Source organism: Podarcis bocagei, assembly GCF_964188305.1.
Source record: "Podarcis bocagei genome assembly, chromosome: 1".
NCBI classification, from domain to species: Eukaryota; Metazoa; Chordata; class Lepidosauria; order Squamata; family Lacertidae; genus Podarcis; species Podarcis bocagei.
The window spans coordinates 14,889,046-14,910,951 of NC_138125.1; the positions used below are offsets into that span (position 1 = coordinate 14,889,046).

The 21,906-nt window shown below is 43.2% G+C and overlaps 2 protein-coding genes across 3 annotated transcripts in view; one reads left to right on the forward strand and one right to left on the reverse strand.

Moving 5' to 3' along the window:
- Nucleotides 1-13,471, reverse strand: part of TDRD9 (tudor domain containing 9) — an 87,629-nt gene extending 74,158 nt beyond the window's left edge. The window contains exon 1 of the mRNA XM_081191181.1: nucleotides 12,969-13,471. Coding sequence (XP_081047307.1) covers nucleotides 12,969-13,123 — 155 coding nt within the window. The 5' untranslated portion in view covers nucleotides 13,124-13,471. The remainder of the gene's footprint in view (nucleotides 1-12,968) is intronic.
- Nucleotides 4,440-8,643, forward strand: RD3L (RD3 like). Of its 2 annotated transcripts, none has more exons than XM_081194665.1 (3): nucleotides 4,440-5,185; nucleotides 5,839-6,145; nucleotides 7,800-8,643. In XM_081194665.1, exons 2-3 carry the CDS (start codon nucleotides 5,847-5,849, stop codon nucleotides 8,095-8,097), a joined length of 597 nt encoding a protein of 198 aa, XP_081050791.1. In that variant the 5' UTR covers nucleotides 4,440-5,185; nucleotides 5,839-5,846; the 3' UTR covers nucleotides 8,098-8,643. The 2 variants fall into 2 exon arrangements, with proteins under 2 accessions (XP_081050791.1, XP_081050790.1); XM_081194664.1 differs by having other exon boundaries at nucleotides 4,442-5,193.
- Nucleotides 13,472-21,906: the final 8,435 nt, after the last annotated feature.

A 21,906-nucleotide genomic window follows, 5' to 3' on the forward strand; every position in this document is an offset into this window, starting at 1 on the left:
TTCAGTGACAAATGCCACCTCTGATATTGTCGAAGTACACACCTGTCTTAGCTAGTGGCCACTGAGAACCTTATCATCCATGAAATTAATCTAGTTCTCCGTTAAAGCGATCGAAGTTTGTGGCCTTCACTACATACTACGGGAGTGCCACCATTCAACTATGTCCTGTTTGTTGCCTTCCCAAGTCTTCTGGCTGGTCACAGTAGGAAATGGTATGTATTAGTACGGGGGTCAACAAACTTTTTCAGCAGGGGGCCGGTCCACTGTCCCTCAGACCTTGTGGGGGGCCAGGCTATATTTTTTTGGGGGGAATGAACGAATTCCTATGCCCCACAAATAACCCAGAGATGCATTTTAAATAAAAGCACACATTCTATTCATGTAAAAACATGCTGATTCCCGGACCGTCTGTGGGCTGGATTGAGAAGGCGATTGGGCCGCATCCAGCCCCCGGGCCTTAGGTTGCCTACCCCTGCTTTAGTGTGATCCAACAGAGCTGCTATTACATTATTATTATTATTATTATTATTATTATTATTATTACACTCGCTGAAAAGAGTTTTCAGCCGATATAAACGACATTCACAGGGGCTGTGGCCTTTCCTTTAGTAGACAAGGTAGCATTCAAAACTGGAAGATGCTTGAATTCAGCTACCGAAATAGGCTGAATCGGGAAAGGAAAGGGGGGAATGGAAAACTCATTAATTCAAAAACCTTAATGCGCCACTGCATTAACTAGCATGACGCGTACCTTTTCAGAATTTCAAAGCTTTGGGCTTAACAGTTATAAATATTGAAGACTATGTAGAACCGCAGAATAAAATCTAAATTCTTAACCCAAAAAAGGGGGGGGGGTGTTCAGTGCTAACTATACAAGCTACGTACAAAAGGTGTGCCTTTTACAGGCCTTGCATTCAACCTGCTCAGTCACTTCTTCTAGGGCCAGAATGACTTTCAGTATTCCCTGATCTCACAGCCATCTTATTTCACAAAATTCTGACCTTAGTTTATCAGTTGAGTCTTGCCTATCATTCTCATTTTTTCCCTGGAAAGGACCAGAGCATCATTTAAGTGAAGGTTTGTTTTGAGGAGGGAGGGGGGAAGAGAGAAATCCATCACAACTCAGGTGCACACCCCTTGCTTCGCTTCTGAATGTGAAAAATATATAGAAAGAGTACCCCTTGGCAGTTAAAGAGTTCTCTTGAAGGGCAATCTCACATTTGTACATTAGAAAGCCTGCAACCCACCCCCCACAAATGAGATGGCCATCAACTTAACCTTGTCAGTCAGCTGTCATGTCCAGGCTTTCAGCTGGGTGCCCACAGCAGCTCCAGCACATAGCCAAGACATGTCAATCATAAGCCCTAAATATGACTACTAGGGGTCATTCTGACATAGGAATTGTACTGAAGAGTTTCAATGCCTCCATTAATAATTAGTCCAGTGAGTTTTAAAATTCACAGGCCACCAGTGGTTTAGATCGCACCTAGAAAGGCCACAGAAGAAACTGCTGATGGTTTCTCTTGAGTAAAAAGCGCTGGTGACTGTATAATAAAAACTTAATGACTTCACCCCTCTGATGCAGTTGTACGCAACACCAGACCTATAAAAGGTTACGGGATTTCAGCAAGAAGATACGGGATACACGCTGGTTGGAAATGAAGCAGTGTGACTGCCCTAAAACACTTCCAGGAACAAACAGCACTAAAAGTGGGATCATGTATGACCACCCTGATACCATCACGATCACAAATAGTCACAAAAGCCCGATAAATAGGACACTGGGAAACACCCTTATTAACAATGCAATCCGAATATTGTGCTATTGCAGCAGTACAGTGCCAACTTAGCTCTGAGCCTGTGTTTTTTGGGTTTCATACACTGTACTATTTTGACCAGGCATAGGCAAACTCGGCCCTCTAGATGTTTTTTGGGACTACAACTCCCATCATTCCTAACTAACAGGACCAGTGGTCAGGGATGATGGGAGTTGTAGTCCCAAAGCATTTGCCTATGCCTGATTTTGACTGACGGATTGCTTTATTGATTGCTTTGTAAACCGCTGGGACCACGCATGATGAAAACAGCTCTCTCTACACTGGAAATAAATAAAACTGCAGCCCAATTTTTAAAGTGGTTTTGTGGTTTTTTTTACTGCCCAGGAAGGACAATTTCTGCCTCCAGTGCAAAGCCTATTATGCACTTTAACTTGGGGGAGGTGGGGGGAGCAATTGGTGCTCCAACTAGTACAGTTAATATAGCATATATGTCTTTAAAAAGCAACAAAGACAGAAAGGAAGCCTTATGTAAGTAAGGAGGCCAGCTCTACTTACTACTCCAGATAAAAAAAATAAAGAAATCTTAATACTTCAGGCCATGAGTCATTTGCCAGCTGAGATCAAGCAGAGCTGTTTTCTTCATAACGTGCTACAAGAGAGCATCACTTTATCTGAAACAAGGGAGGGACAACCAAAATCATAGCAAGTCTAAATCTGCCTGCTCTGCAGATTTCAGAACTTTTTGTCTGTTCGTTTCGGGACCAAGTAGCACAAGCAAACTTAGCAAAAGTTGCATCGAAACACATTTGGAGAAGGGAGAGTATCGTTGCACAGCAGAGAGTCACTTTCAGTAATGTCCTCCTGGTTGTGACCACATGGCAACAGGGCCATTACAAAAAGAGACTACAGCTATTTCACCCACCCCTCCCCACAAAAAAAGGGTGCTAAATCACCCAAAAGCCAGCATGGTATAACAGTCTGGGTGTCACGTCAGGATCAATTTTGGGAATGTGAGGTGCAAAGAGAGCATCCATTTGAATTCACACAACTATATTATTTCATTATTAGTTAGCACATTCTTAAATAAACTACCTACCTATGAAAATACATAGGGGTGTGTGGAGAAGAGAATCCAGTTTTTCCATGGAAGCATTAGCACTTATGCCAACGCAGCAGGTCTGTCAAACTAAATTCCTACCTGAGCTTTGCTTTGCTGCATCCAGCCATGGATGGAGGGAGGAATGCCAGACATTTACAATTTCTCCCCACACTATAGACATTTTAAGCAAGCCTAATATCTCCAGCAGATTGCTCACCGAACATACAGGTTACAGAATTTACTCAGTCCTTTTGCAGAAGAATCGCATTCTCCAAGGGAATGTGTAACAGGGTGGGTTTTTGGGTTGTTGTTTTTTATAAAAAGAACTTTCTAGTTGCAGTACAGGTTTCTTTTTTTGTTTTTAGAAAAATAAAAATAAAAAAGAGTGCAGGGACCTGGCAAATCCGCTGGAGAAAATTTGGCAGGGAACATTTTAATTCCGTCGGAAATTTTGCAAAGGCAGTTGTGCCATTGCAAGTCCAGTCTCTTCCCCGTTTTTTTGTGGGTTTTATTTTTTGTACTGCCCCAAACACAATGCAATGTGAAAGCCTCCCTATTGAGGATGATTAATACTGACACCTGAATTTTTCCAACATATAAGTAACATCGGCTTTAATAACAGCCACACACGTCACCCTTTATATTGCATGACATCCAGGCCAGATCTGCATGGCCGTTCTACCACACGAAGCAGTTCAATACAACACAACGGAGGGGGAAGGGGGCTGGCTGGGAGAGACCAACACTTATAAAAGAGAATATTGTCACTGGAAATTACAGCAGCGGGAGGGAAAAACAGAACAGACTTGTATTCTACACTTTCTGTTCAGGTTTTATGGTAGGAAATGAAATAAAAGGTTTGGCAAAACGGCCGTTTAAGACTTTTTGCACGAACAACACATATAATGAATCTTGAAAGGGGGTATTTCTCCCCTCCCCAATCAGCCAGTCAGCAAAGGCAGACTAAGGAAGAAGTCATATTCACGTAATGGAGGAGAAAAGTCTGCAATAAGACCTGGCTATTGTTTCTTAAAAGAGCTGGGGATCTAGGTTTCTTGGAGGGGGCCATCATTCAATAGTTAAGATCGTGTTTTGGTCGCAGAAAGCTCACAGGTTTCTGGGCATCCCCTTTTGAACAAAACAGGTAAGCCAAGGATAAGAAAGCTCTCTCTATGCTTGAGATCTGGAAGGCCACTGCCAAGCAGAGAAGACAACACTGAGATAGGTGGACATACTGAAGACTGCCTCATCCTAGGCCAGGCTACGTGCACTTACTTCCAAATCCTAGCCAGGATTTTTATTTTTCAAAACCAAGTTTCTCATGGCTTATTGGAGGTGCTAGCAAAGCAAGCTGCTTCTTTAAATACCTTCATCATGTTAAAAAAAAAAACCCACAAAACCGTTAACAGCTGCGGACTATAAATAAGAACTACGCAAATACTAAGAGATTAATTTAATCAGGGGAAGTATAGACTAGGAATCTCTCTCTGTATGCGGCCGTGCAAGTAGCCCCCAACTGGCACAAATCCAGTTGAGATGAGCTATCGCAAGGCTGTATTGGTTTGTTATATATGTGTGTGTGTTAACTGTGGATAGGTAAAACAGAGCGGCTGCTCTGACCTGTTCTCCTCTTCCTCTACCACAAGTCTAACAGGAGGGGACAAAAGGGGGGGGGGAATCCAGCATCAAAATGGCCTGAAAGTTTAGTTCGACAACGAAAGCAACGTGGTTATTTTTAGAGCACTACAGGCATAGAAATAGAGCGCCAAACTGTGACCTACAGCTATGCACATCCAAGCATCGCATCATCCGACCGACAGTCTTAACTTTAGCTAGAAGCACATCTGGCATGACTTCAGACCATCGTTGTTCATCCAGCTACCGACAATAACTTTGGATGCATATCGCAGCTGTAACAAGCTTCTGAAATCCTCGTCCTTGCCTTTATTTTTTAAGCCCACACAACAGATCAACTACTGCTCAAGACAAAACTGTCTAAAAGGCAGAAGCCCTGAATGGACTTTGGGAGAAGAATTTCGGAAGGATCCACGTCCAAGTGCACAGGCTCTCTCTAATGTAAGAAGAAGCAAATTAAGCAACCTCAGAAGCTGGGAAAGGATGCAAAAAGATGAATGTGCCATCTTCAGTGCTCCTTTCTCAAGTGGGTAGAGTGAGGAATGCTCGTCTGCTTTTTTACAGAATGTGCAACTGCCTGTAAAAGGGAACGATGCTGGAATAAACAGCCTTCACGTCGAGCAAAACTCGTACACAGCCACATCGGGGAAAGATACGCCTTTCAATAAGTACAGTAAGTAGGTGAGTCATTTCACTCAAAACTTACAAAATGAAAATTTAAAGCACAGTACTGTAGTTGTATTGACTTTAGAAATTGTATTGACTAAAAACAAAACAAACAAGGATATAGAAGCCTCAGAAACGACCAATGTCTTGCATGGGAAGGGTAGTGATCTGCACTTCCAGATTTCTAAGAGTTTAGTAAACTGTAGGCATCCAAATGTGTGTATGTATTCATGTTATGTACATGCTTATCTTAATAACTGGAACCATTAAATTCAGTGGAAAAACTTTTCTATCTCTGTGTTTTAAAAGATTACGGTACATTTGTTAAGTTTTTTGGGCTTTGCCTAGCTCATATAGTGCAAAAAGCTTACACATAAACACACACACACAGAGCATAATCTGACCCAATCCAAACATGTTTGAGTCCAATTGGTTTTAAAGGGGGAGCAAGCTTATATGTCCAGATTGTTACCAAATAGTGTGATCCTATAGATGTCTACTCAGGTACAAGGCCCACTGAGTTCAATGGGCCTTGGTCCCAGGTAAAGTGTGTATAGAATTGCCACCTCCATGTGTCAGATTGTGTGGTAATTTATGAATGTTGTAACTGCACCGAACAAACCTGAATAAAGAACCTTCTCTCTCATCTTTTTAAATCAGCTGCCAAAATGCCATTCTTTGGCTGGATGAAATGGCCAAAAAACTATTCCTATAAGACCGGACAGTACCCTGGCTCAGAAGTTGTGACCAAGACCCTCCTGAGGGAATTGAAATGGCACCTCAAGGAACGTGAGCGCCTGATACAGGAGATAGAAAATGAACAAAAAGTTCAGAAAACTAGTGTGGATTACAACTGGCTGAAGAGCCAGCAAACTCCTCAGATAACTATCCCAGCGACTGAACAAAGACAGCTTGAAGTCCTTTGCTCCCAAATCCAACCGTGCCAAACTGGAATCATTCTCAGCAGGTAACACCGTTTTATTGACCTAGCATCACATAAACATCTGCAAAAAATCAAGTACTGTAAAGACTTTTCCTTGCAGTTTCATCTTAATAATGCTTCTGGAAAGTAAACCCCAGGTAGATAGTCCTCAGTGTGGTTACATGGTTCATTGCAAGTATGCTCTGGACTCTAGCCTTAGCTTATTCCTAAGTCCCTCAAAGTTCAATGGGTCACCTCAAGCCAAGTGTGCATAGGAGAGATTTTGGCAAATTTAACTGCACAAGTTAAATGCTGGTTGATGTAACTTTCAATGTTTATCTGTTCCCTGAATGTGATGAACAAAACGTCTATGCTAAAGCCTTCTAGAAACAAAACTTTAGCTTTGCTATTTATGCAAATTCAATGCCTATTAAAAGGTCTTTATTATTTAAAAATCAGATGCATGCACTATTTTTGCTAGACATGATATGTATCGGCATATGGATGAACTACCCTTTTCCCCAGTGTGTATAGCTTAAAATTTGCTTGCTATCGTTGTGGTTGTGAAACTAGTGAGTCACGATCCAAATTCATACACATGTTGGTAAAGCCAACATGTGCGACTCACAAAAGCAGCCTATTAAAAGCTCTCCATTAAAACATTCCTAATTCTATACATACAACTTTTCACCCACAGGCAGTGTATAGGAATTCAAAAAAGAAAATCAGAACAATCCTATGCTCTCTTTTTGAGCCCAGTAAAAGACTGGAGGGCAACGTCAGTTTGAATCAGCTTGCTCAGACAGCTTAATATGGGAAGGGGGAGCAGAATAGCTTCCACTGTTGTATGACATCAATATGCATTACAAGCGCCATTCCTCCCTGTTTCTTGATGGTGTCTTTAGAAAGCAACCACAAAAAGGACAGAACACCTTTCTCCACTGCCACCAAAAACAAAAGAGATAGAAGTGATAGGCACATACCAGCAAATTCAGGTTGCTCCTGTATCAGGCAACAAAACCACTTCCCCAAAACATCAGACTTTTGCAAAAAGTGATAGGGAAAATCTACTGGAAATTCCCTTCCATGCAATACCCAGCAAAGGAATCAGAATTAAATTAATTTAAATAAAGTTGTCTGGAATCAACCTTAGATTTCAGCCCCCTACCTTGCAGAAATTCACTATGTGGAATACCGTAGACTTCTTACAGCAGCTAGATTAAATGTCCTTGACTCTGCAATATTGTGGGGAAGGTACAGGGGAGTACCATACGGCCAGAGAATCTGTCATTGTGCTATGGGTGTGGTTGAGTCCACCGAACATATTCTCTTGACTTGCCCTTTTTATGCAGAGCTTAGACAAAATTTTATAGACTCGTTCCTATGTCAATCTAGTTTTCTACCTGGAGAAAACCAGGTTTTACACTTGTTGAATAACGTCACCAGAGCTATACCTTCTTTGGTGGCCAAATTTCTTTTTTTAGCTTTTAAGCGCCGCAAGATTTTAATTGACTGTACTGATATGGGGCTATCTGTTTAGTCCACTTTAGTGTTGGCTAAGTTCTAAAATCTTCCTGGAGTTTTAATTGTGTATTGACAAATGTTTTTTTTTTTTTCTGACTGACGGTCGAATAAAGAAGTGATTGATTGATAACCTTAGATTTCAGGTTGTTTGGGTTTTTCCCCCTCTTCTTTCTAGATTCCGTGAGGTTCTGGCAGAAAACGACGTTTTGCCTTGGGAAATTGTGTACATATTCAAGCAAGTTTTAAAAGAGTTCCTAACCAATCTGGAGAGAGAGTCTCAACAGGAGCAGCTGGCTGACGTTTGGAATACAAATTGCTCCATGCACTTTGCCGCACCTGGCGACAGCTCAGGCAAAACAGACAAAGAGGAGATCCCGACTGTATCTAGTTACGTTGACAAGAACACACAGGGCATGTTTCCAACTTTCTCCCACAGAATTTGGAATCTTCCCTATTACTACCCATCAAGTTAAGTTTCCCTCTCTTCCCAAGGTTGCCTCTGATGTCCCTCAGTTACCAGCAAGATTCAACAACTCTGAAGAAATCACAAAATTTTACACCACTCCAGCCCCATTGCTGCAAATTCAGAATGTTAAACCTGTTACAACTTGCATATAATTTACAGTCCTTAGGATAATTAGAATGCCAGCCTCTTTCTACTGTTTTGCTAGCTAACCATGTTGTGTAAAAGAACCTTCCTAACCCAATCCATACTGTAGAGTAGACTTTTTTAATGAGATGTCTGAAGTATGCTGTTCATAATGTTCCTATAAGCATGTACGGTAGAAAACTTCAGTTTGCAATATTTTAAAAATGAAATCACTGTATAAATAATAAATTATGTTAGAGAACAACTACCAGACTTTTAGAAGACATCTGAAGGAAGCCCTGTTTAGGGAAGCTTTTAATGTTTGATGGACTACTGTATTTTAATATTTTGTTGGAAGCCGCCCAGAGTGGCTGGGGAAACCCAGCCAGATGGGCGAGGTATAAATAATAAATTATTATTATGATTATTATTACTGTGGAAAGCAATAGCAAAGGGGAAGGGGAGATTATTCTGTGGTCGGCAGGCATGCAATCTTTTCCAAAGTAAGTCATTTACTCTCTGAAATAAAAACTCAACAGTAAAAAAGGGAAAAATTAAACAGCCTTTCCTGCACTCTTATTTATAACGTTGGTCTTCAGCAGATAGGAAGCACTCTGGTATAAGGCAAATCACAAAACAATGGACACCACTATTTGTTTTTTCAATGAGAGAGGCAGGGAAAGAAAAAAAAATCAAAGACAGCACTCATTTACTACTGTTAATAGTTGTGTAAGAACCATGCAGCACTTCCACCGTGTAACAAATTTAAGAGCTCTGATCTTCTCTGCTTGTAGTCATCCTAAAGTAGAAAAATACCTAAAGGTGGGGGGGCATGAGGTGGAAATTAACCACAAGTCCTATGCTGCAGTGTGGGGTTAAAAAGTGGATTACAGATTTGATAAGTCTGATTACCACAGTACATGGCAGCCTACAGAATTTTTGTGAAGAAACAAAAAGGTTCCCTATACAGTAAAATTCCTGGTTAGATCTAAAAACAAACCAACTTGGGATACATACATACATACATACATACATACATATATATATATACACTCCAATCTTGCTTGCTTTTATATACATGTTGTTAGTCTGTGTTTTTAAACACTTCAATATATGCTTTTCCCCTCAAGCATTTGTTGTGGGGGGTCATGCAGAAGGGTGGTTCCCCCCCCCCCAATAGCTTGAAACTGACATGTGGGAACTGTGGCCACAACTGACATAAGTAGAGCAGAAAATCAATGAAAATAGTTGCCAGAATTGACTTTTCCGCAAACATATCCAAGCTAAATTTAACTCCCACCATTACGGAACAGCAACTGACACGCTTGCAGTTTTAGGGTTATGCCACCAGATAGCAAAGTCAGAGTCGAGAGGCAAAAGCTGCAATCCTAACCCCACTTCACCTGAAAAGAAGTCCCACTGAATTCAATAGGACTTGCTTTTAAGTAAAAACGGGACTTTAGTTTCCTATTGCATACAAACATTTCTTTTGCCCCTGATGCTTAGGATATAATAAATTGTGCAGGTTTTCAAGGCTGCATCTTGAATCCAACGCACTCCTAGCATGAGGGAAAAAACTGCTGTTCAGAAGCTGATCTCTGAGTTCCGTCTATTCCCCTTTGTAGCCCGATCTTGATTTTCTGCCTTTTACGCACCTATCCTTTTTATGTAAATAAAGCCCTCCCAAAGAAAGGAAGCCTTATTCCCCAAAATTTATCTTCCAGACACCGCCGCCCCCCCCCAAAAAAAACCCTGCAACAACCAACAGTTCCACAGCAGGATATGCAGAAACCTCCACACAAAGCAGTGCATGCGCAGTCTGCATTTATGATGTTGGGAGGGCTAGGGAATTGATGGCCCTGTGGTGGTATTGAACTACAAATCGCATCAGCGCCTTGTCGTCACTGCCAGTGGTCAGAGATATCGGGACCTAGTCCAATACTCTAACCAATACACCCAACTGACTCTGACCTGTTGACTGAATGGAGGCGGGGGGAGAGAATCTCTCTCAGCTGCTATCATATTGTTAATCTTTAGAAGAGAAGAATGTAAGCAGAGCCCTGCTGGATATGGCCAAACGAACCCCACCTTGGGCAAAAAAAATCCTGCATTTCAGGGGGTTGGTCTAGATGACCCACGTGACACCTTCCAACACTGCAATTCTATGATCCTATTCTCAAAGTGGCCAGCCAGAAGATGCTTGCCTGTGAGGAAACCCAAAAACATATATATCATTTTCCCTTCCCACTCCCACATGCCTCTCTAAGTATTTTTTAACCCCCCCCCTTGTAATTTCTTCTCCCTTTCTCCTTTCACACTCAGCTTGTACCTTATTCCCTGCCTTCAAAACTCCCATTTATTCCATCATCCCTCCTCCATGATCCCATTACATTTCTGCTCTATCCAATCCCTTTTAGTTTCCAGTCTATTGTTATTATTAATAAATATGAAAACTTTTCTCTCGCATTCTAATTTCCTTCACTTCCTCCTCGAGCTTTTTCCCCACTTAGGAGAGAGACCTTCCTTCCTTCCTTTTGCCCCTGAACATCTCCCAGCCATCTTGACTCTGAAGGCAAGGAGTTGTTGGTGCAGGCACCAGCCTAACCAAAAAAGCTATGACATACCGGTAATTAAGGGGCTGGGCAGGCTGAAGAGCTTGTGGCGGTGAGGCCTGCCTGTAAATGGCCCAAGGCCCATCGTTTGAATAACATGGTTCTAGATTTTGCACAGATATGCAGCCATTCTGATTACTGCAAAGCCGTGCCTGTCCAGTCCTATCCCAAAGAACTCATCCCTCCCGCAGAGGAGTCAACCATCAATACATAAAGGAAAAGTGGCTTTATAAATCAGTCTTGTGACTTTTGAGAGAGAGCGCACACATGTCAGGTTTTACTTGACCAAGACATACCTTACCCACTGATATTTTAAAATATATGCCGCTGAAAGATTCCTGGCTTTGAAATTTTGAATTGTAATTCTAATTTATACAGCTTAGATTTTAATTTTATCGATTGCTGTGTTGTTGCTGCTGTTTTTAGATTATTGTACGTTAGCTTTTGCTTTCATTCCAAAAACTGCCTGCAGGGCCAAAGTGGGCAAGTGAAGTGTTGATCACCTGGTGGTAACACGATTAGCTTGGAAATCAAACAATCCATCAAATCAATACCTAAGAGATCCTATCAAAAGCTATTCTAGTCCAGCATCCTCTCTCACAGGGGCGAAAGAGATGCCTTCAAGAAGTTCACAAACAGTAGTTAACACATTACCAGGTAGCATGGGCATAGTGGGAGTGGGGCAGGAAAGGGCAGCTGCCCCATGAATAAAAATCAAAAATATATAATTGAGGTTCTGCCCCCCCAACAAAAGGCCTGCACCCCACAACAAAAATCCTGGCTATGCCCATGCCAGATAGTCAGCCTCAACCACCTGCTTTTCCAGGTGACTGAGGTGGGATCATACCCCTAAAATACTCCTCCTTTCCCCCTTCTGTTTCTAACGAAATGCATAACATACACTCTGGGGCCTCAAATGTCTTTTTAGACTGAGTATTCCTAAGAGGCTATTTCTCTTGGACAGTGGGCTTCACTTGCTTTCCTCCAGTCTCCTGGGGCTACAAACATCTGCCTGCAATGAGGAACAAATAATCTTCACAACAAAAGCAGCAATCCCACACACACCTATCTGGGAGTAAGGCCCCTGTGAACTCCACGGCACTTACTTCTTGAGTAAGCACATACAGGATTGTGATGTACAGCCTATTTTTCGTTACAAAGCAGTCCCGAAGAGACCACTTCACCAGCTGCATGGAATGTTTTATTGGAAAAAGGCATATTTTTCCTTTGGACAAATTAAATACAGTGGTACCTCGGGTTAAGTACTTAATTCATTCCGGAGGTACTTTCTTAACCTGAAACTGTTCTTAACCTGAAGCACCACTTTAGCTAATGGGGCCTCCTGCTGCTGCCAGAGCACGATTTCTGTTCTCATCCTGAGGTAAAGTTCTTAACCAGAAGTAATATTTCTGGGTTAGCAGAGTCTTTAACCTGAAGCGTATGTAACCCGAGGTACCACTATAATCTATGGCATTTTAACCTTGGGTGGGTATTGTTTTCACTAGGTTACACATTTTTGTGTTTTTATATTGTCAACTGCCCTGTGATGCAGTAAGCAATAAATATAGATTGTGCAGGTTAGCCTGCAAGGCCCCAACTCTTCTCAGGGATTAATGTACTCTACTAATTAGGTTTGGGGTGAGTGCATTATGCAGGTCTATTTCTTCCCAAGATTACTATTTCCACCATTCAATGGAACAGCAATCTACAAATCCTGTTTATTAAATTTGTATGCCGCCCTTCATCCAAAAAACCTCAGGGCAGTTCACAGCATAAAAACACAGTATAAAACAACAAAAAACAGTACATAATAAAGACAAGAACAAAACAAACCAGTAAACCCCCCCCTCCATATATATCCCTGGGCTCCTTTGGAGAAAGTTGCTAAACTTTTTAAAATAAAGAACGGCAAATTAGATTGCGATCTGGTTAACTACAATAACAAGCTTCCCCCCTCTTTTTTTTTGTAATGTACACAATACTATTATTTTTTCCTTTTTGTTTTCTACGTGGGTACTGTTTGTGTCTTATCTTACTCTGTGCACGTGTCGTTTTGTCCTTTTTTTCATTTTTCAGTAAAGCATCCAAAACAAAATATAAATAAATAACGGTGAGCAACAAGCTGTCCCGCAGAAATACATACGCATTGGCAGAAGGGGCCTGCTCTTTCGCAGACCCCCCCGGGCTGTGAGCCGGTCCACCAGCCTGGGGCTGCCCCCCCAAGAACTCTACTCCGCTGACTGCCTTGCCGATGGTGAACCAGTCGCTGATCTGGTCCAGTGTGAGCTTTCGCAACATCTCTGCCCCCTCGCCAAGCCACGACAACCCAGCAGGGCCAGCGCCCCCTAAGAACCCAGGTTAATTGCTAGGCGCCACCCACAGCCACGTGCTAAACATTCCGCAGGCAGAATTCTGCGACTCCTCTTGAATGGGCGTGGCTTCCGGTGCAGAGCTCTCCTACGCATCTACCCAGAAGTAACTGCCGCCGCGTTCAAACGGGGCTTGCGCCCAGTTTAGGCGCGCGCGGCGCACGTGCGTAAGGACCGCACAAGCCCGTTTGAATCCGAAGTCCAACTTCAACTCAGGCGCGTTTAGGCCTGCAAGCAACCTTGCGGTGCAATCTGCTTTCCGCACCTTTACTCGAATGTAAGCTCTGCAGTGTGAAATGGGATGTGTGTATATTAGAGAAAGACCTGCATCCTTTACTCGCACATGCTTAAAACCATCCGGTGAATTTTCGTGTTTTTGCTACCGGCTGCTCTTTCCTCCCTAAATTGGAAACTGCGCTGCAAAGAGCTAAGGGTGTATTTGTTGGACTACAACTCCCATCAATGCCTAGCTAGAAGGAGCAGTGGTCAGGGATGATGGGAATTGTAGTCCAACAACTTCGGGGGGGGGGCGCAAGGTCGATGAGAAAGGCTGATAGATAAAACCCACAATATACTTCTGTCGTCGATCGCGCAAAATGCAGTTATCTCGTCGGTTTCTCTTCCACCCACGAGTAAACGTGCCTAGAGAACGGGGTCGGCTCGCTTTTACTCTTTTCTTTCGCAATTCTAAATAAAAATGTAATCTACCTTACTGCAGGGTAAAGGGGGCGACTAGTCTTTTTGGGGGTGGAGGTTGCCGCACACAGCAATGCAGCGGCGACCACTTTGCACTCTTGCACAGCTGATCTCCAAGGATCTCTTTCATTCTTCCAGCTAATTAAATGACAATCTGATCATCCGAGAGGAGACGATTTGCATCCTGTCAGGTTGCTTGGGCTGCACCGAGGAGTTTCTACCCAAACATTTGTATTGTTTATTTTTTTGCTGCTGCCCAGTATGGATGGATATATTATTATTAAATTTCAATACTGCCCTTCTTCCAAATATCACAGGACGGTTTACAATATAAAAACACAAAAGTGCACACTATAATAAGCCACTCTGCTGGAGGGAAAACATGCACTTCATACGCACTTTTTTAGTTACAATGAGGTTAGCAATTGTTCTACGGCAGGCAGGCGGCAGTCCAGTTTAGCCCACAAACAGCGCCATCCTGTGCAGTGTGGTACAGCGGTTACAGCATCGGACTACAGATGGGGAAGACCCACCCAGGTTCAAGGAAACCCGCCCCCCACCAAAAAAATCAGCAATGATGCTCGTTGGATGATCTTAGGCCAGGCAATTCTTTCTCAGCCTAGCCTACCACGCAGGGCTGTCGCGAATATAAAACGGCAGGAGGGAAATCTCATACACCTGCTTGAGGATATACAGGTAAAAATAAAGAAATATCGGTGTATGTTTGCTCAGAAGTAGGTCCCACTGTGCCCAATGGCTCCTACTAATGCAGCTGCCTGCTATGTACTTCAGATCCATTCTCAACAACTTGGATTTGCGATCATCGTCAAATAACTTCAGCGAAATAATTACTGAGCGGCTGTAAGAGAAGTAGAATTTCAGCAGCTGTGCCTGTTTACAGTACACGTGTCAAGCTCACTGGATCACGTGGGGCCAGCCTCTGCCTCTCAGCCTAACCTACCTCGCAAGGTTGGTGTGAGGGATTAAAATTAAAACTACGTGCGCCACCTTGAGCTCCTTGGAGAACCTGACGCACCGGTAACCTATGCTGCTTTTGCTATTGGGAGGAGACAAGCGCTTGCGGTGAAAAATTAAAAAATGACAGCCTGGGCAAGCAGGTTTAAGACGCTTAAATTAAGAAGCATGTGGATCGCACGTCGAACTGCCCCAGTCCATGCAACCCTATTCCGAGGGAAGTTTTGCTGAATTCAGTGGGACTTATTATATTCCCATGTTGCACAGTGATGTCTCCAAACATGCGGGTCTTAATGGTTCAAACAGATGCGGCGGCGTTGTTGTTTTAAAGAGGTTTTATTGCAGCCCGATCCTATGCATTATCAGAAGAAAAATCCCGCGGAATTTAATACGCTTCATCCTCACCCTGAGTAAGATTGCAATCTTACTTAGGAGCAAGCCCCACTGGATTTATTTCCCAGTAACCATGTACATAGATCTGGCTCTAATTTGAAAGCGAACACGATTTGAGACCTTTCGAGCTGAATCCTGAGCGACCGGGGAAAGCTCGAGCGGCGCAGAAATTAATTCCTATCCTAGGAACTCTTGTCCAGGCGATTTTTTTTTTTTTAATGCTGCTCCTAGTCTTGCTCAATGCAATGGGCTCTGCTCGCAAATCCGGCTCGCGTAAAAACGCAGCTTTTAATATCTGGATGCAGTAGATTGAAATCGGTGGGAGCGGCAGCTTCAAAGCAAAACTTTCTGCAATCGTGTTTGTAAATTTATGGCTGTAAATTTGCCTTGCGCAACCGCTTCGAGGTTTCCCCCCCCCCACACACACACACAGTCAAGCGACATATAAAATAAAAGCTTGGGCCACGCGAATCATCCCTATTACAACGTGCAGTCCACCACCGGGTAGGGCAAGCGAAAGCGGCGGCTGTCGTGCGAGCTCCTCCAGGGTAGGGGGCGCTGCGAGCGGAAGGAAGCGGACGAAGAGGCGCTCTAGGCAGGCCTCGTTCTTCTCCCGGCAGGCCTTGCGACGGTCGGCGGTGGCGGTCCCGGTGGCGGCAGCTTTGTGACCTTCGCCTTCGCTGTCCTCCTTTGTCGTGTCACAGGCTTCGAGGTAGGCCCGGCCTTTTGCTCCGAGCCTTCGGAAGGCTTTGCCCTGTTCTCCCGGCGGCGGAGGCGGCGTCGAGGGCCTTCGTCCCCGCGCCTTGGTGGCCGCCCGGCGGCCTTGCGGAAGGGCGAACGGGGTTGCCTTGGCTACGGGACCGTGAGGGAGTGTGGAGAGAGAGAGACTTAAACTGAGGAGCCAAGCCCAAGGGGTCAGCCGCAGAAACTGGCTTGGCGGGTGAGGCCGGTCTGAGACTCAATCCCGGAATCATGGAGATGAGAGGGACTCCCGAGGGTCATCTAGTCCAACCCCCGCTGCGGTGCAGGAATCGCAGCTGAAGGATCCCTGACAGATGGCTATTCGACCCACTGTGTAAAAAATAAAAAATCTCCGGTGAACGAGAGTCCACCCCCACCTTGCACTGCTGAACAGCTTTTGTCATTGTAGATTTGGGAGGGACCCCCAAGGGTCAACTAGCCCAACCTCCTTGCAAAGCAGGAATCTCAAACAGCCATGACAGATGACCACCCAACCTCTGCTTAAAAACCTCCAAGGAAGGAGAGGCCACCACCTCCTGAGGGAGTCTGATCCACTGTGAGGCATTCTTCCTAAGGGAGGTGGGCAACATAAGGCTTGCTTCTTTTACAGTGAGTGAGTGAGTGTGTTTTATATATGCAGTGGATGCTCGGGTTGTGAACATGATCCGTGTGGGATGCACGTTCGCAACCCACAGCAGCACGTCTGTGTACGCGCGGGTTGCAATTCGGCGCTTCTGTGCATGCACAGTTTAGCGCTTCTGCGTATGTGCGACCTCCGAAACCCAGAAGTAACCTGTTCCAGTACTTCCAGGTTTCGGAGTGTCCATAACCTGAAAAAACACAACCTGAAGCGTCTAACCCGAAGTATGACTGTATTCTCAACATTGGGTCCCCAGATCTTCTTGAACTACAGCTCCCGTGATCCCTGGTCATGATGGCTTGGAATGATGGACGTTGTAGTCCCAACATATGAGGCCCCGATATTGAGAAAAGCTGCCTAGCCCTAACATGGCTTACGCCCAAAGTATCTGAAAACCTCCTCCTCCCCACTCAACTCAGAAGACCTATGTGAAGGTCGGCTCAGCTACTATAAATCAAGTGGTGGGTGGGTCCTCCTCCAGAGATGGTCCAGCATTTCACTTTTCCTGCAGAGACAGCAGCAGCAATTTGCAGAGCAGGAAGAGATGGTAGAAGTTGTTCCGGCTGCCCAGAAGTTAGAAAGTCAAGTCAGGGGGACTTACTCTCATGATAGTGAATATAGGATTGCATCCATCAACAGTTGCCACCTGTCTCATCTCTTGGTGCTCTGACCTCAGAGAAGGGCGTTCAACAATGATCTTAGTGTGCACTCCTTAGTCCAGCACTCCTTCAGTTATCTAGGGCTCAAGTTGTGTGAGGGCTTTAAAGGTAAACAAAAGCAATTATGCCTAGAAATGGAGTGGCAAAGAGCTTTCAGAATCAGTGAGAGATATTCCCACTAGGCCAATTAACAACACGGCAAATTTATTTTGACATTTCAAGTGTGCATGATATCTGCATATTAGACCATTTTCTTCATGTTGACTTTTCCTGTCTAAAAAGATGACACCTCAGAATATGTCAGATGAGCAAACAGCATTGAAGAGGCATTTGACAGCCATTGGTAGAATTCCTGCATTATCATCTGTGGTCAAAATCATATGACCATGTTCACTGGCATAATCTGGTCTTGAGAATCATTCCACATTTTGATTAAAGCTATCTCACACCTCTAAATGTTGTAGTGAATGAACTCTTAAGCAAAAGTTTTTAAGCCTGCCCTGTGGTGGTTGGGGCTGCCCGTTAGTTGGGAAGTTGTACTCCAAAACATCTAGAGGGCACCAGGTTGGGGAATTTTGCCATACACCTTGGAGTTAAAAAGACCATATTGAAGGTAACACATTATCCAAAAAAAAATATGCAATTAAACATTGATTGGAGTTGGGCATGTTGCTAAGCATTCTCTTGATTTTAAGTATAGTGGTACTTCAGGTTACAAACTTAATTTGTTCCGGAGGTCAGTTCTTAACCAGAAGCTTTTCTTAACCCAAGGTGCACTTTCACTAATGGGGACTCCCGCTGTCGCTGCGCCACCAGCACACAATTTCCATTCTCATCCTGGGGCAAAGTTTGCAACCTGGAGCAACTACTTCCGGGTTGTTGTTTAGTCATGTCCGACTCTTCATGACCCCATGGACCAGAGCCCGCCAGGCACTCCTGTCTTCCATTGCCTCCCGCAGCTTGGTCAAACTCATGTTCGTAGCATCGAGAACACTGTTCAACCATCTCGTCCGCCATCGTCCCCTTCTCCTTGTGCCCTCAGTCTTTCCCAACTTCAGGATCTTTTCCAGGGAGTCTTCTCTTCTCATGAGGTGGCCAAAGTATTGGAGCTCCAATATTTACATATACAATACTTCCGGGTTAGCGGAGTTTATAACCTGAAGCATTTGTAACCCGAGGTACCACTGTACCTGTAATGAGACCTATGCCTGTAACTCAGGGATGGGGAACCCGTGGCTCTCCAGGTATTGTTGGAACCTAACTCCCATGAGTCCCAGCCAGCATAACCAATGGTGAGGAATGGTAGGAGTTGGTAGCAACATAAGGACGGCCACAGGTTCCCCACTCCTTTTTTTCAAAAACAACAACTATATCCTTAATGTTAGACATTTGCTAACTTCAAAATACTAAGACTGCCATTCTGTTCCAACTTACAGATGTTTAAGAGTGCTTTGACAAGATGGTGGGACATGCAAAAGATTTACCATACTCAAGTTCACCAAGAACTATGGGTTGGTGCCCTCTTAACCAGCCTCATCTTTTACAAAATCTCCTATGGAGGTAAGTTTTGTGCATTTCTCTTCCAAAGTTGCAATTATAGGTGTCAGCTAAAATTGGCTTGGGGAGGATATTAGCCCAACAGAACTATAATGATAGTGAGCTACTGAATCAAAACAAAAAATGGATTATGTTTATGGTTATATGTAAAAAAAATATACAGAAGTAGCTTTCATTCATTTGAATGCAAAATAGCAAGCTACAACTTGTATAAACTATAATATTAATAGCAAAATTCTCAATATTCTGAGAGGTGCCATCCTTAACTAGGGCCTAACTTCAAATAAGAAATTCTATGTGAATTATTATTATTATTATTATTATTATTATTATTATTATTATTATTTTGAGTTCTTTTTTTTTTAAGCTTGATTTAATCAAAACAGCTTCAATGAAAGGTGCACATTCCATTTGGTCTGTGGAACACTATGGTAGGCCCAGGATAAATCTTGGATTCTTCTTGTAAAAGATTAACAGATTCCCACACTTCTGTCTTGGTTTACTTTCATGATTTATTCAGGTACATGTGCCAGTACAAATTAGTTTGACTAGTCCCTTATTGTATGGCCCATATTTACCAAGTTGCACAGCAGTATTTTCTTACTATCTCTTTCCAATAAGTAGTGTAAATGTTGTGCATCTCAATCCTATCCATGTTTGCTGTGAAGACTATCCCAAACTCATGGAGATTTATCCCCAGGCCACTGCATAGGACTTCAGCCTTAATAAAAACCTCAGGTGTAGAATTGCCTCACTTAAGAATAGAAACTGGTAAACTGGGTAGTCTTGAATTTTGACCTCTGATATAGATGTAGTAGTCATGTTTAAAACATGGCTTAAATCTGGCTTTTTCATTGTGCCTAAATTTGACGAGAACTGTTAATTAGTAGTTTTCTAATTAATTTCTTCATTTTCTTAGGTAAAAAAAAGTCACTGGAAAATAGTAAGTACTGACAGCTTTTCTTTTGCAAAATGTTTAATTAGTCAAGACAGAACTTGAAATAGCTCAAAAAAATTGTAAAATAGTTCCCAATCATTGATGCTGACTCTGAAATTGATGCTGACTCTGAAATTGATGCTGCCACTTCTGAAATGTTCTGAATAAAAATCATTTATAACCAACTACTGTATATTGCAGGCATTTGCCCATAATATTTTAAAACCAAACCTACATGCTGTTATATTTCATCATCCAGCCAGCTAGAACCTAATTGGTATTAAAATAAATAAATAGTCACTGTCTGTGCCAGATCAACAAAACTGATGTCCCTTACAAACTTCAGGTATATCTGTGCTCTTGAGTGCTGCAGAGGGCATAGCTTGTGCAACAGCTGCCCAACTGCTGAGGGCATCAGCAGTGTCTCCTTGCTAGAAGGCACTGAACTGCGGCATCCCATTTCTTCTCTGAGAAGTGTTGCAACTGCTCTAGTTAGTGTTTGCTTGTTGTCACTAGGGTGGAGATTGCATCAGCACAGCAAAGGGGCTCTCAGACTAATCTTAAAGACACTTACTAGAAAATAAGGCTCCTTGTACTCAGTAGTCATGCATGGAATTGTGCTGCTTGTCTACCTAGATTTTAGCGTACTGCGTGTTTTGATTTTAAAAAATAGATGAACTTAAGTATCCTTTTACCAATATAGTCATTAAAAGTATTGGTTTCTCATAAACATAACTAACAAAGGGGAAACGTTGTTGGAGAAAACTCCCTAACACACTTTCTAAAGGTGTTGCCAGGTTTCATATGTGTTCACACCAGGTTGATGGGGACGGTAGAATGTGTTCCACTACTTGATCTGCAATATTTTTCAGTCCTTATAAAGTGGCTAAACATGACAGCGTAGAAGTTGAATGCAAATGGCTTCCTGAAAATTGCTCAATCAATTGAGTTTGTCTGTGTGTGTTGTTTCAGAATCCTCTTCTGGCCACCATTAAATGTTCTTCAGTATGAATTTGAACCGCCATCCTGACTGTAGATGAAGCAAGCTGCCACCATGGAAAATTAATTGTGTACAGCATTAGCACAGTGGTAATCTGCCATGGACTGAATAAATGTGTTGCTCAATAAATGTGCTGTCTATTATTAGTGCAATTTGTATTACCTTAATCACATGCCACTTCCAAATATGATCAAAATCTCTTATTATGTGTGACTTTTATTTATTTCTACTTATTATATTCTGCATTTCAACTCTGCAGTACAACACAATAGCAGAGTAGGGCATTAGTATGTTGACATAACACATAATAATATGCCTGGCATCTATTATATGGGTTTAAACCACAGCCTTAAACCACAGCCTTCAGTCACATTCCCAGGGCAGCTTACAGAATTTCAGAATATAAAAAGGCTGACAGCCAACAAAAGCGCTAAAAAAAGCAGGATCTGTAAAAACGGCATAAGAAACTGCCAGCCAAGAGAAAACAAATCAAAGGGTCTGAGAAAATAAAAGACATTTGCTTGGTGCTGAAATGTCATCAGTGTAGGTGCCATCTGAATCTCACCAGGGGAGAGCATTCCACAACTATTACTTTTGCAATACCTCAGAAGGTAGGGGAACCTGGAGAAAGGTCTCTGAACATCTTAGGACATGTGGAGAACCTGTGGCCCTCCTGCTGCTGTGGACTAGAACTCTCATCTCTCACAATTGGCTATGCTGGCTGGAGCTGATAGGAGTTGGGAGTCTGACAGGTTCCGTACTACTAGTGTACAGAGTGGCAAGTGGTTTTTAAGGTATGCTGGTCCAAAACTTGTGCTATCCCAAATGTGAATTTGCCATTTGTTCAAGTGATTTCACACTTTCTTCTGTTCCATTCTTTAGACTGTTACTTTATACTCTTGATCAGAGGTCAGCAACCTAAGGCCCATGGGCCAGTTCTGGCCCAGGGAGCTTCCTGGAACTGGCCCACAGCTGTTCTGTGGATCGGGGGGGGGGTTCTGTGCTTTCCCCCCCTGCGGCGCCATTTTTTTTCTGCCGCAGGGACTGACTTCCGGGTCAGAAGAGCGCCAGAAATTGCGTGCACTCCAGGGATCCCTGAGATTTGCAGAGATAC

Coding starts and splice junctions, on each gene's coding strand:
- RD3L (XM_081194665.1), top strand. CDS start 5,847: ATGCCATTCTTTGGCTGGATGAAATGGCCAAAAAACTATTCCTATAAG. Junction 6,146..7,799: donor ACTGGAATCATTCTCAGCAG/GTAACACCGTTT, acceptor TCTTCTTTCTAG/ATTCCGTGAGGTTCTGGCAG.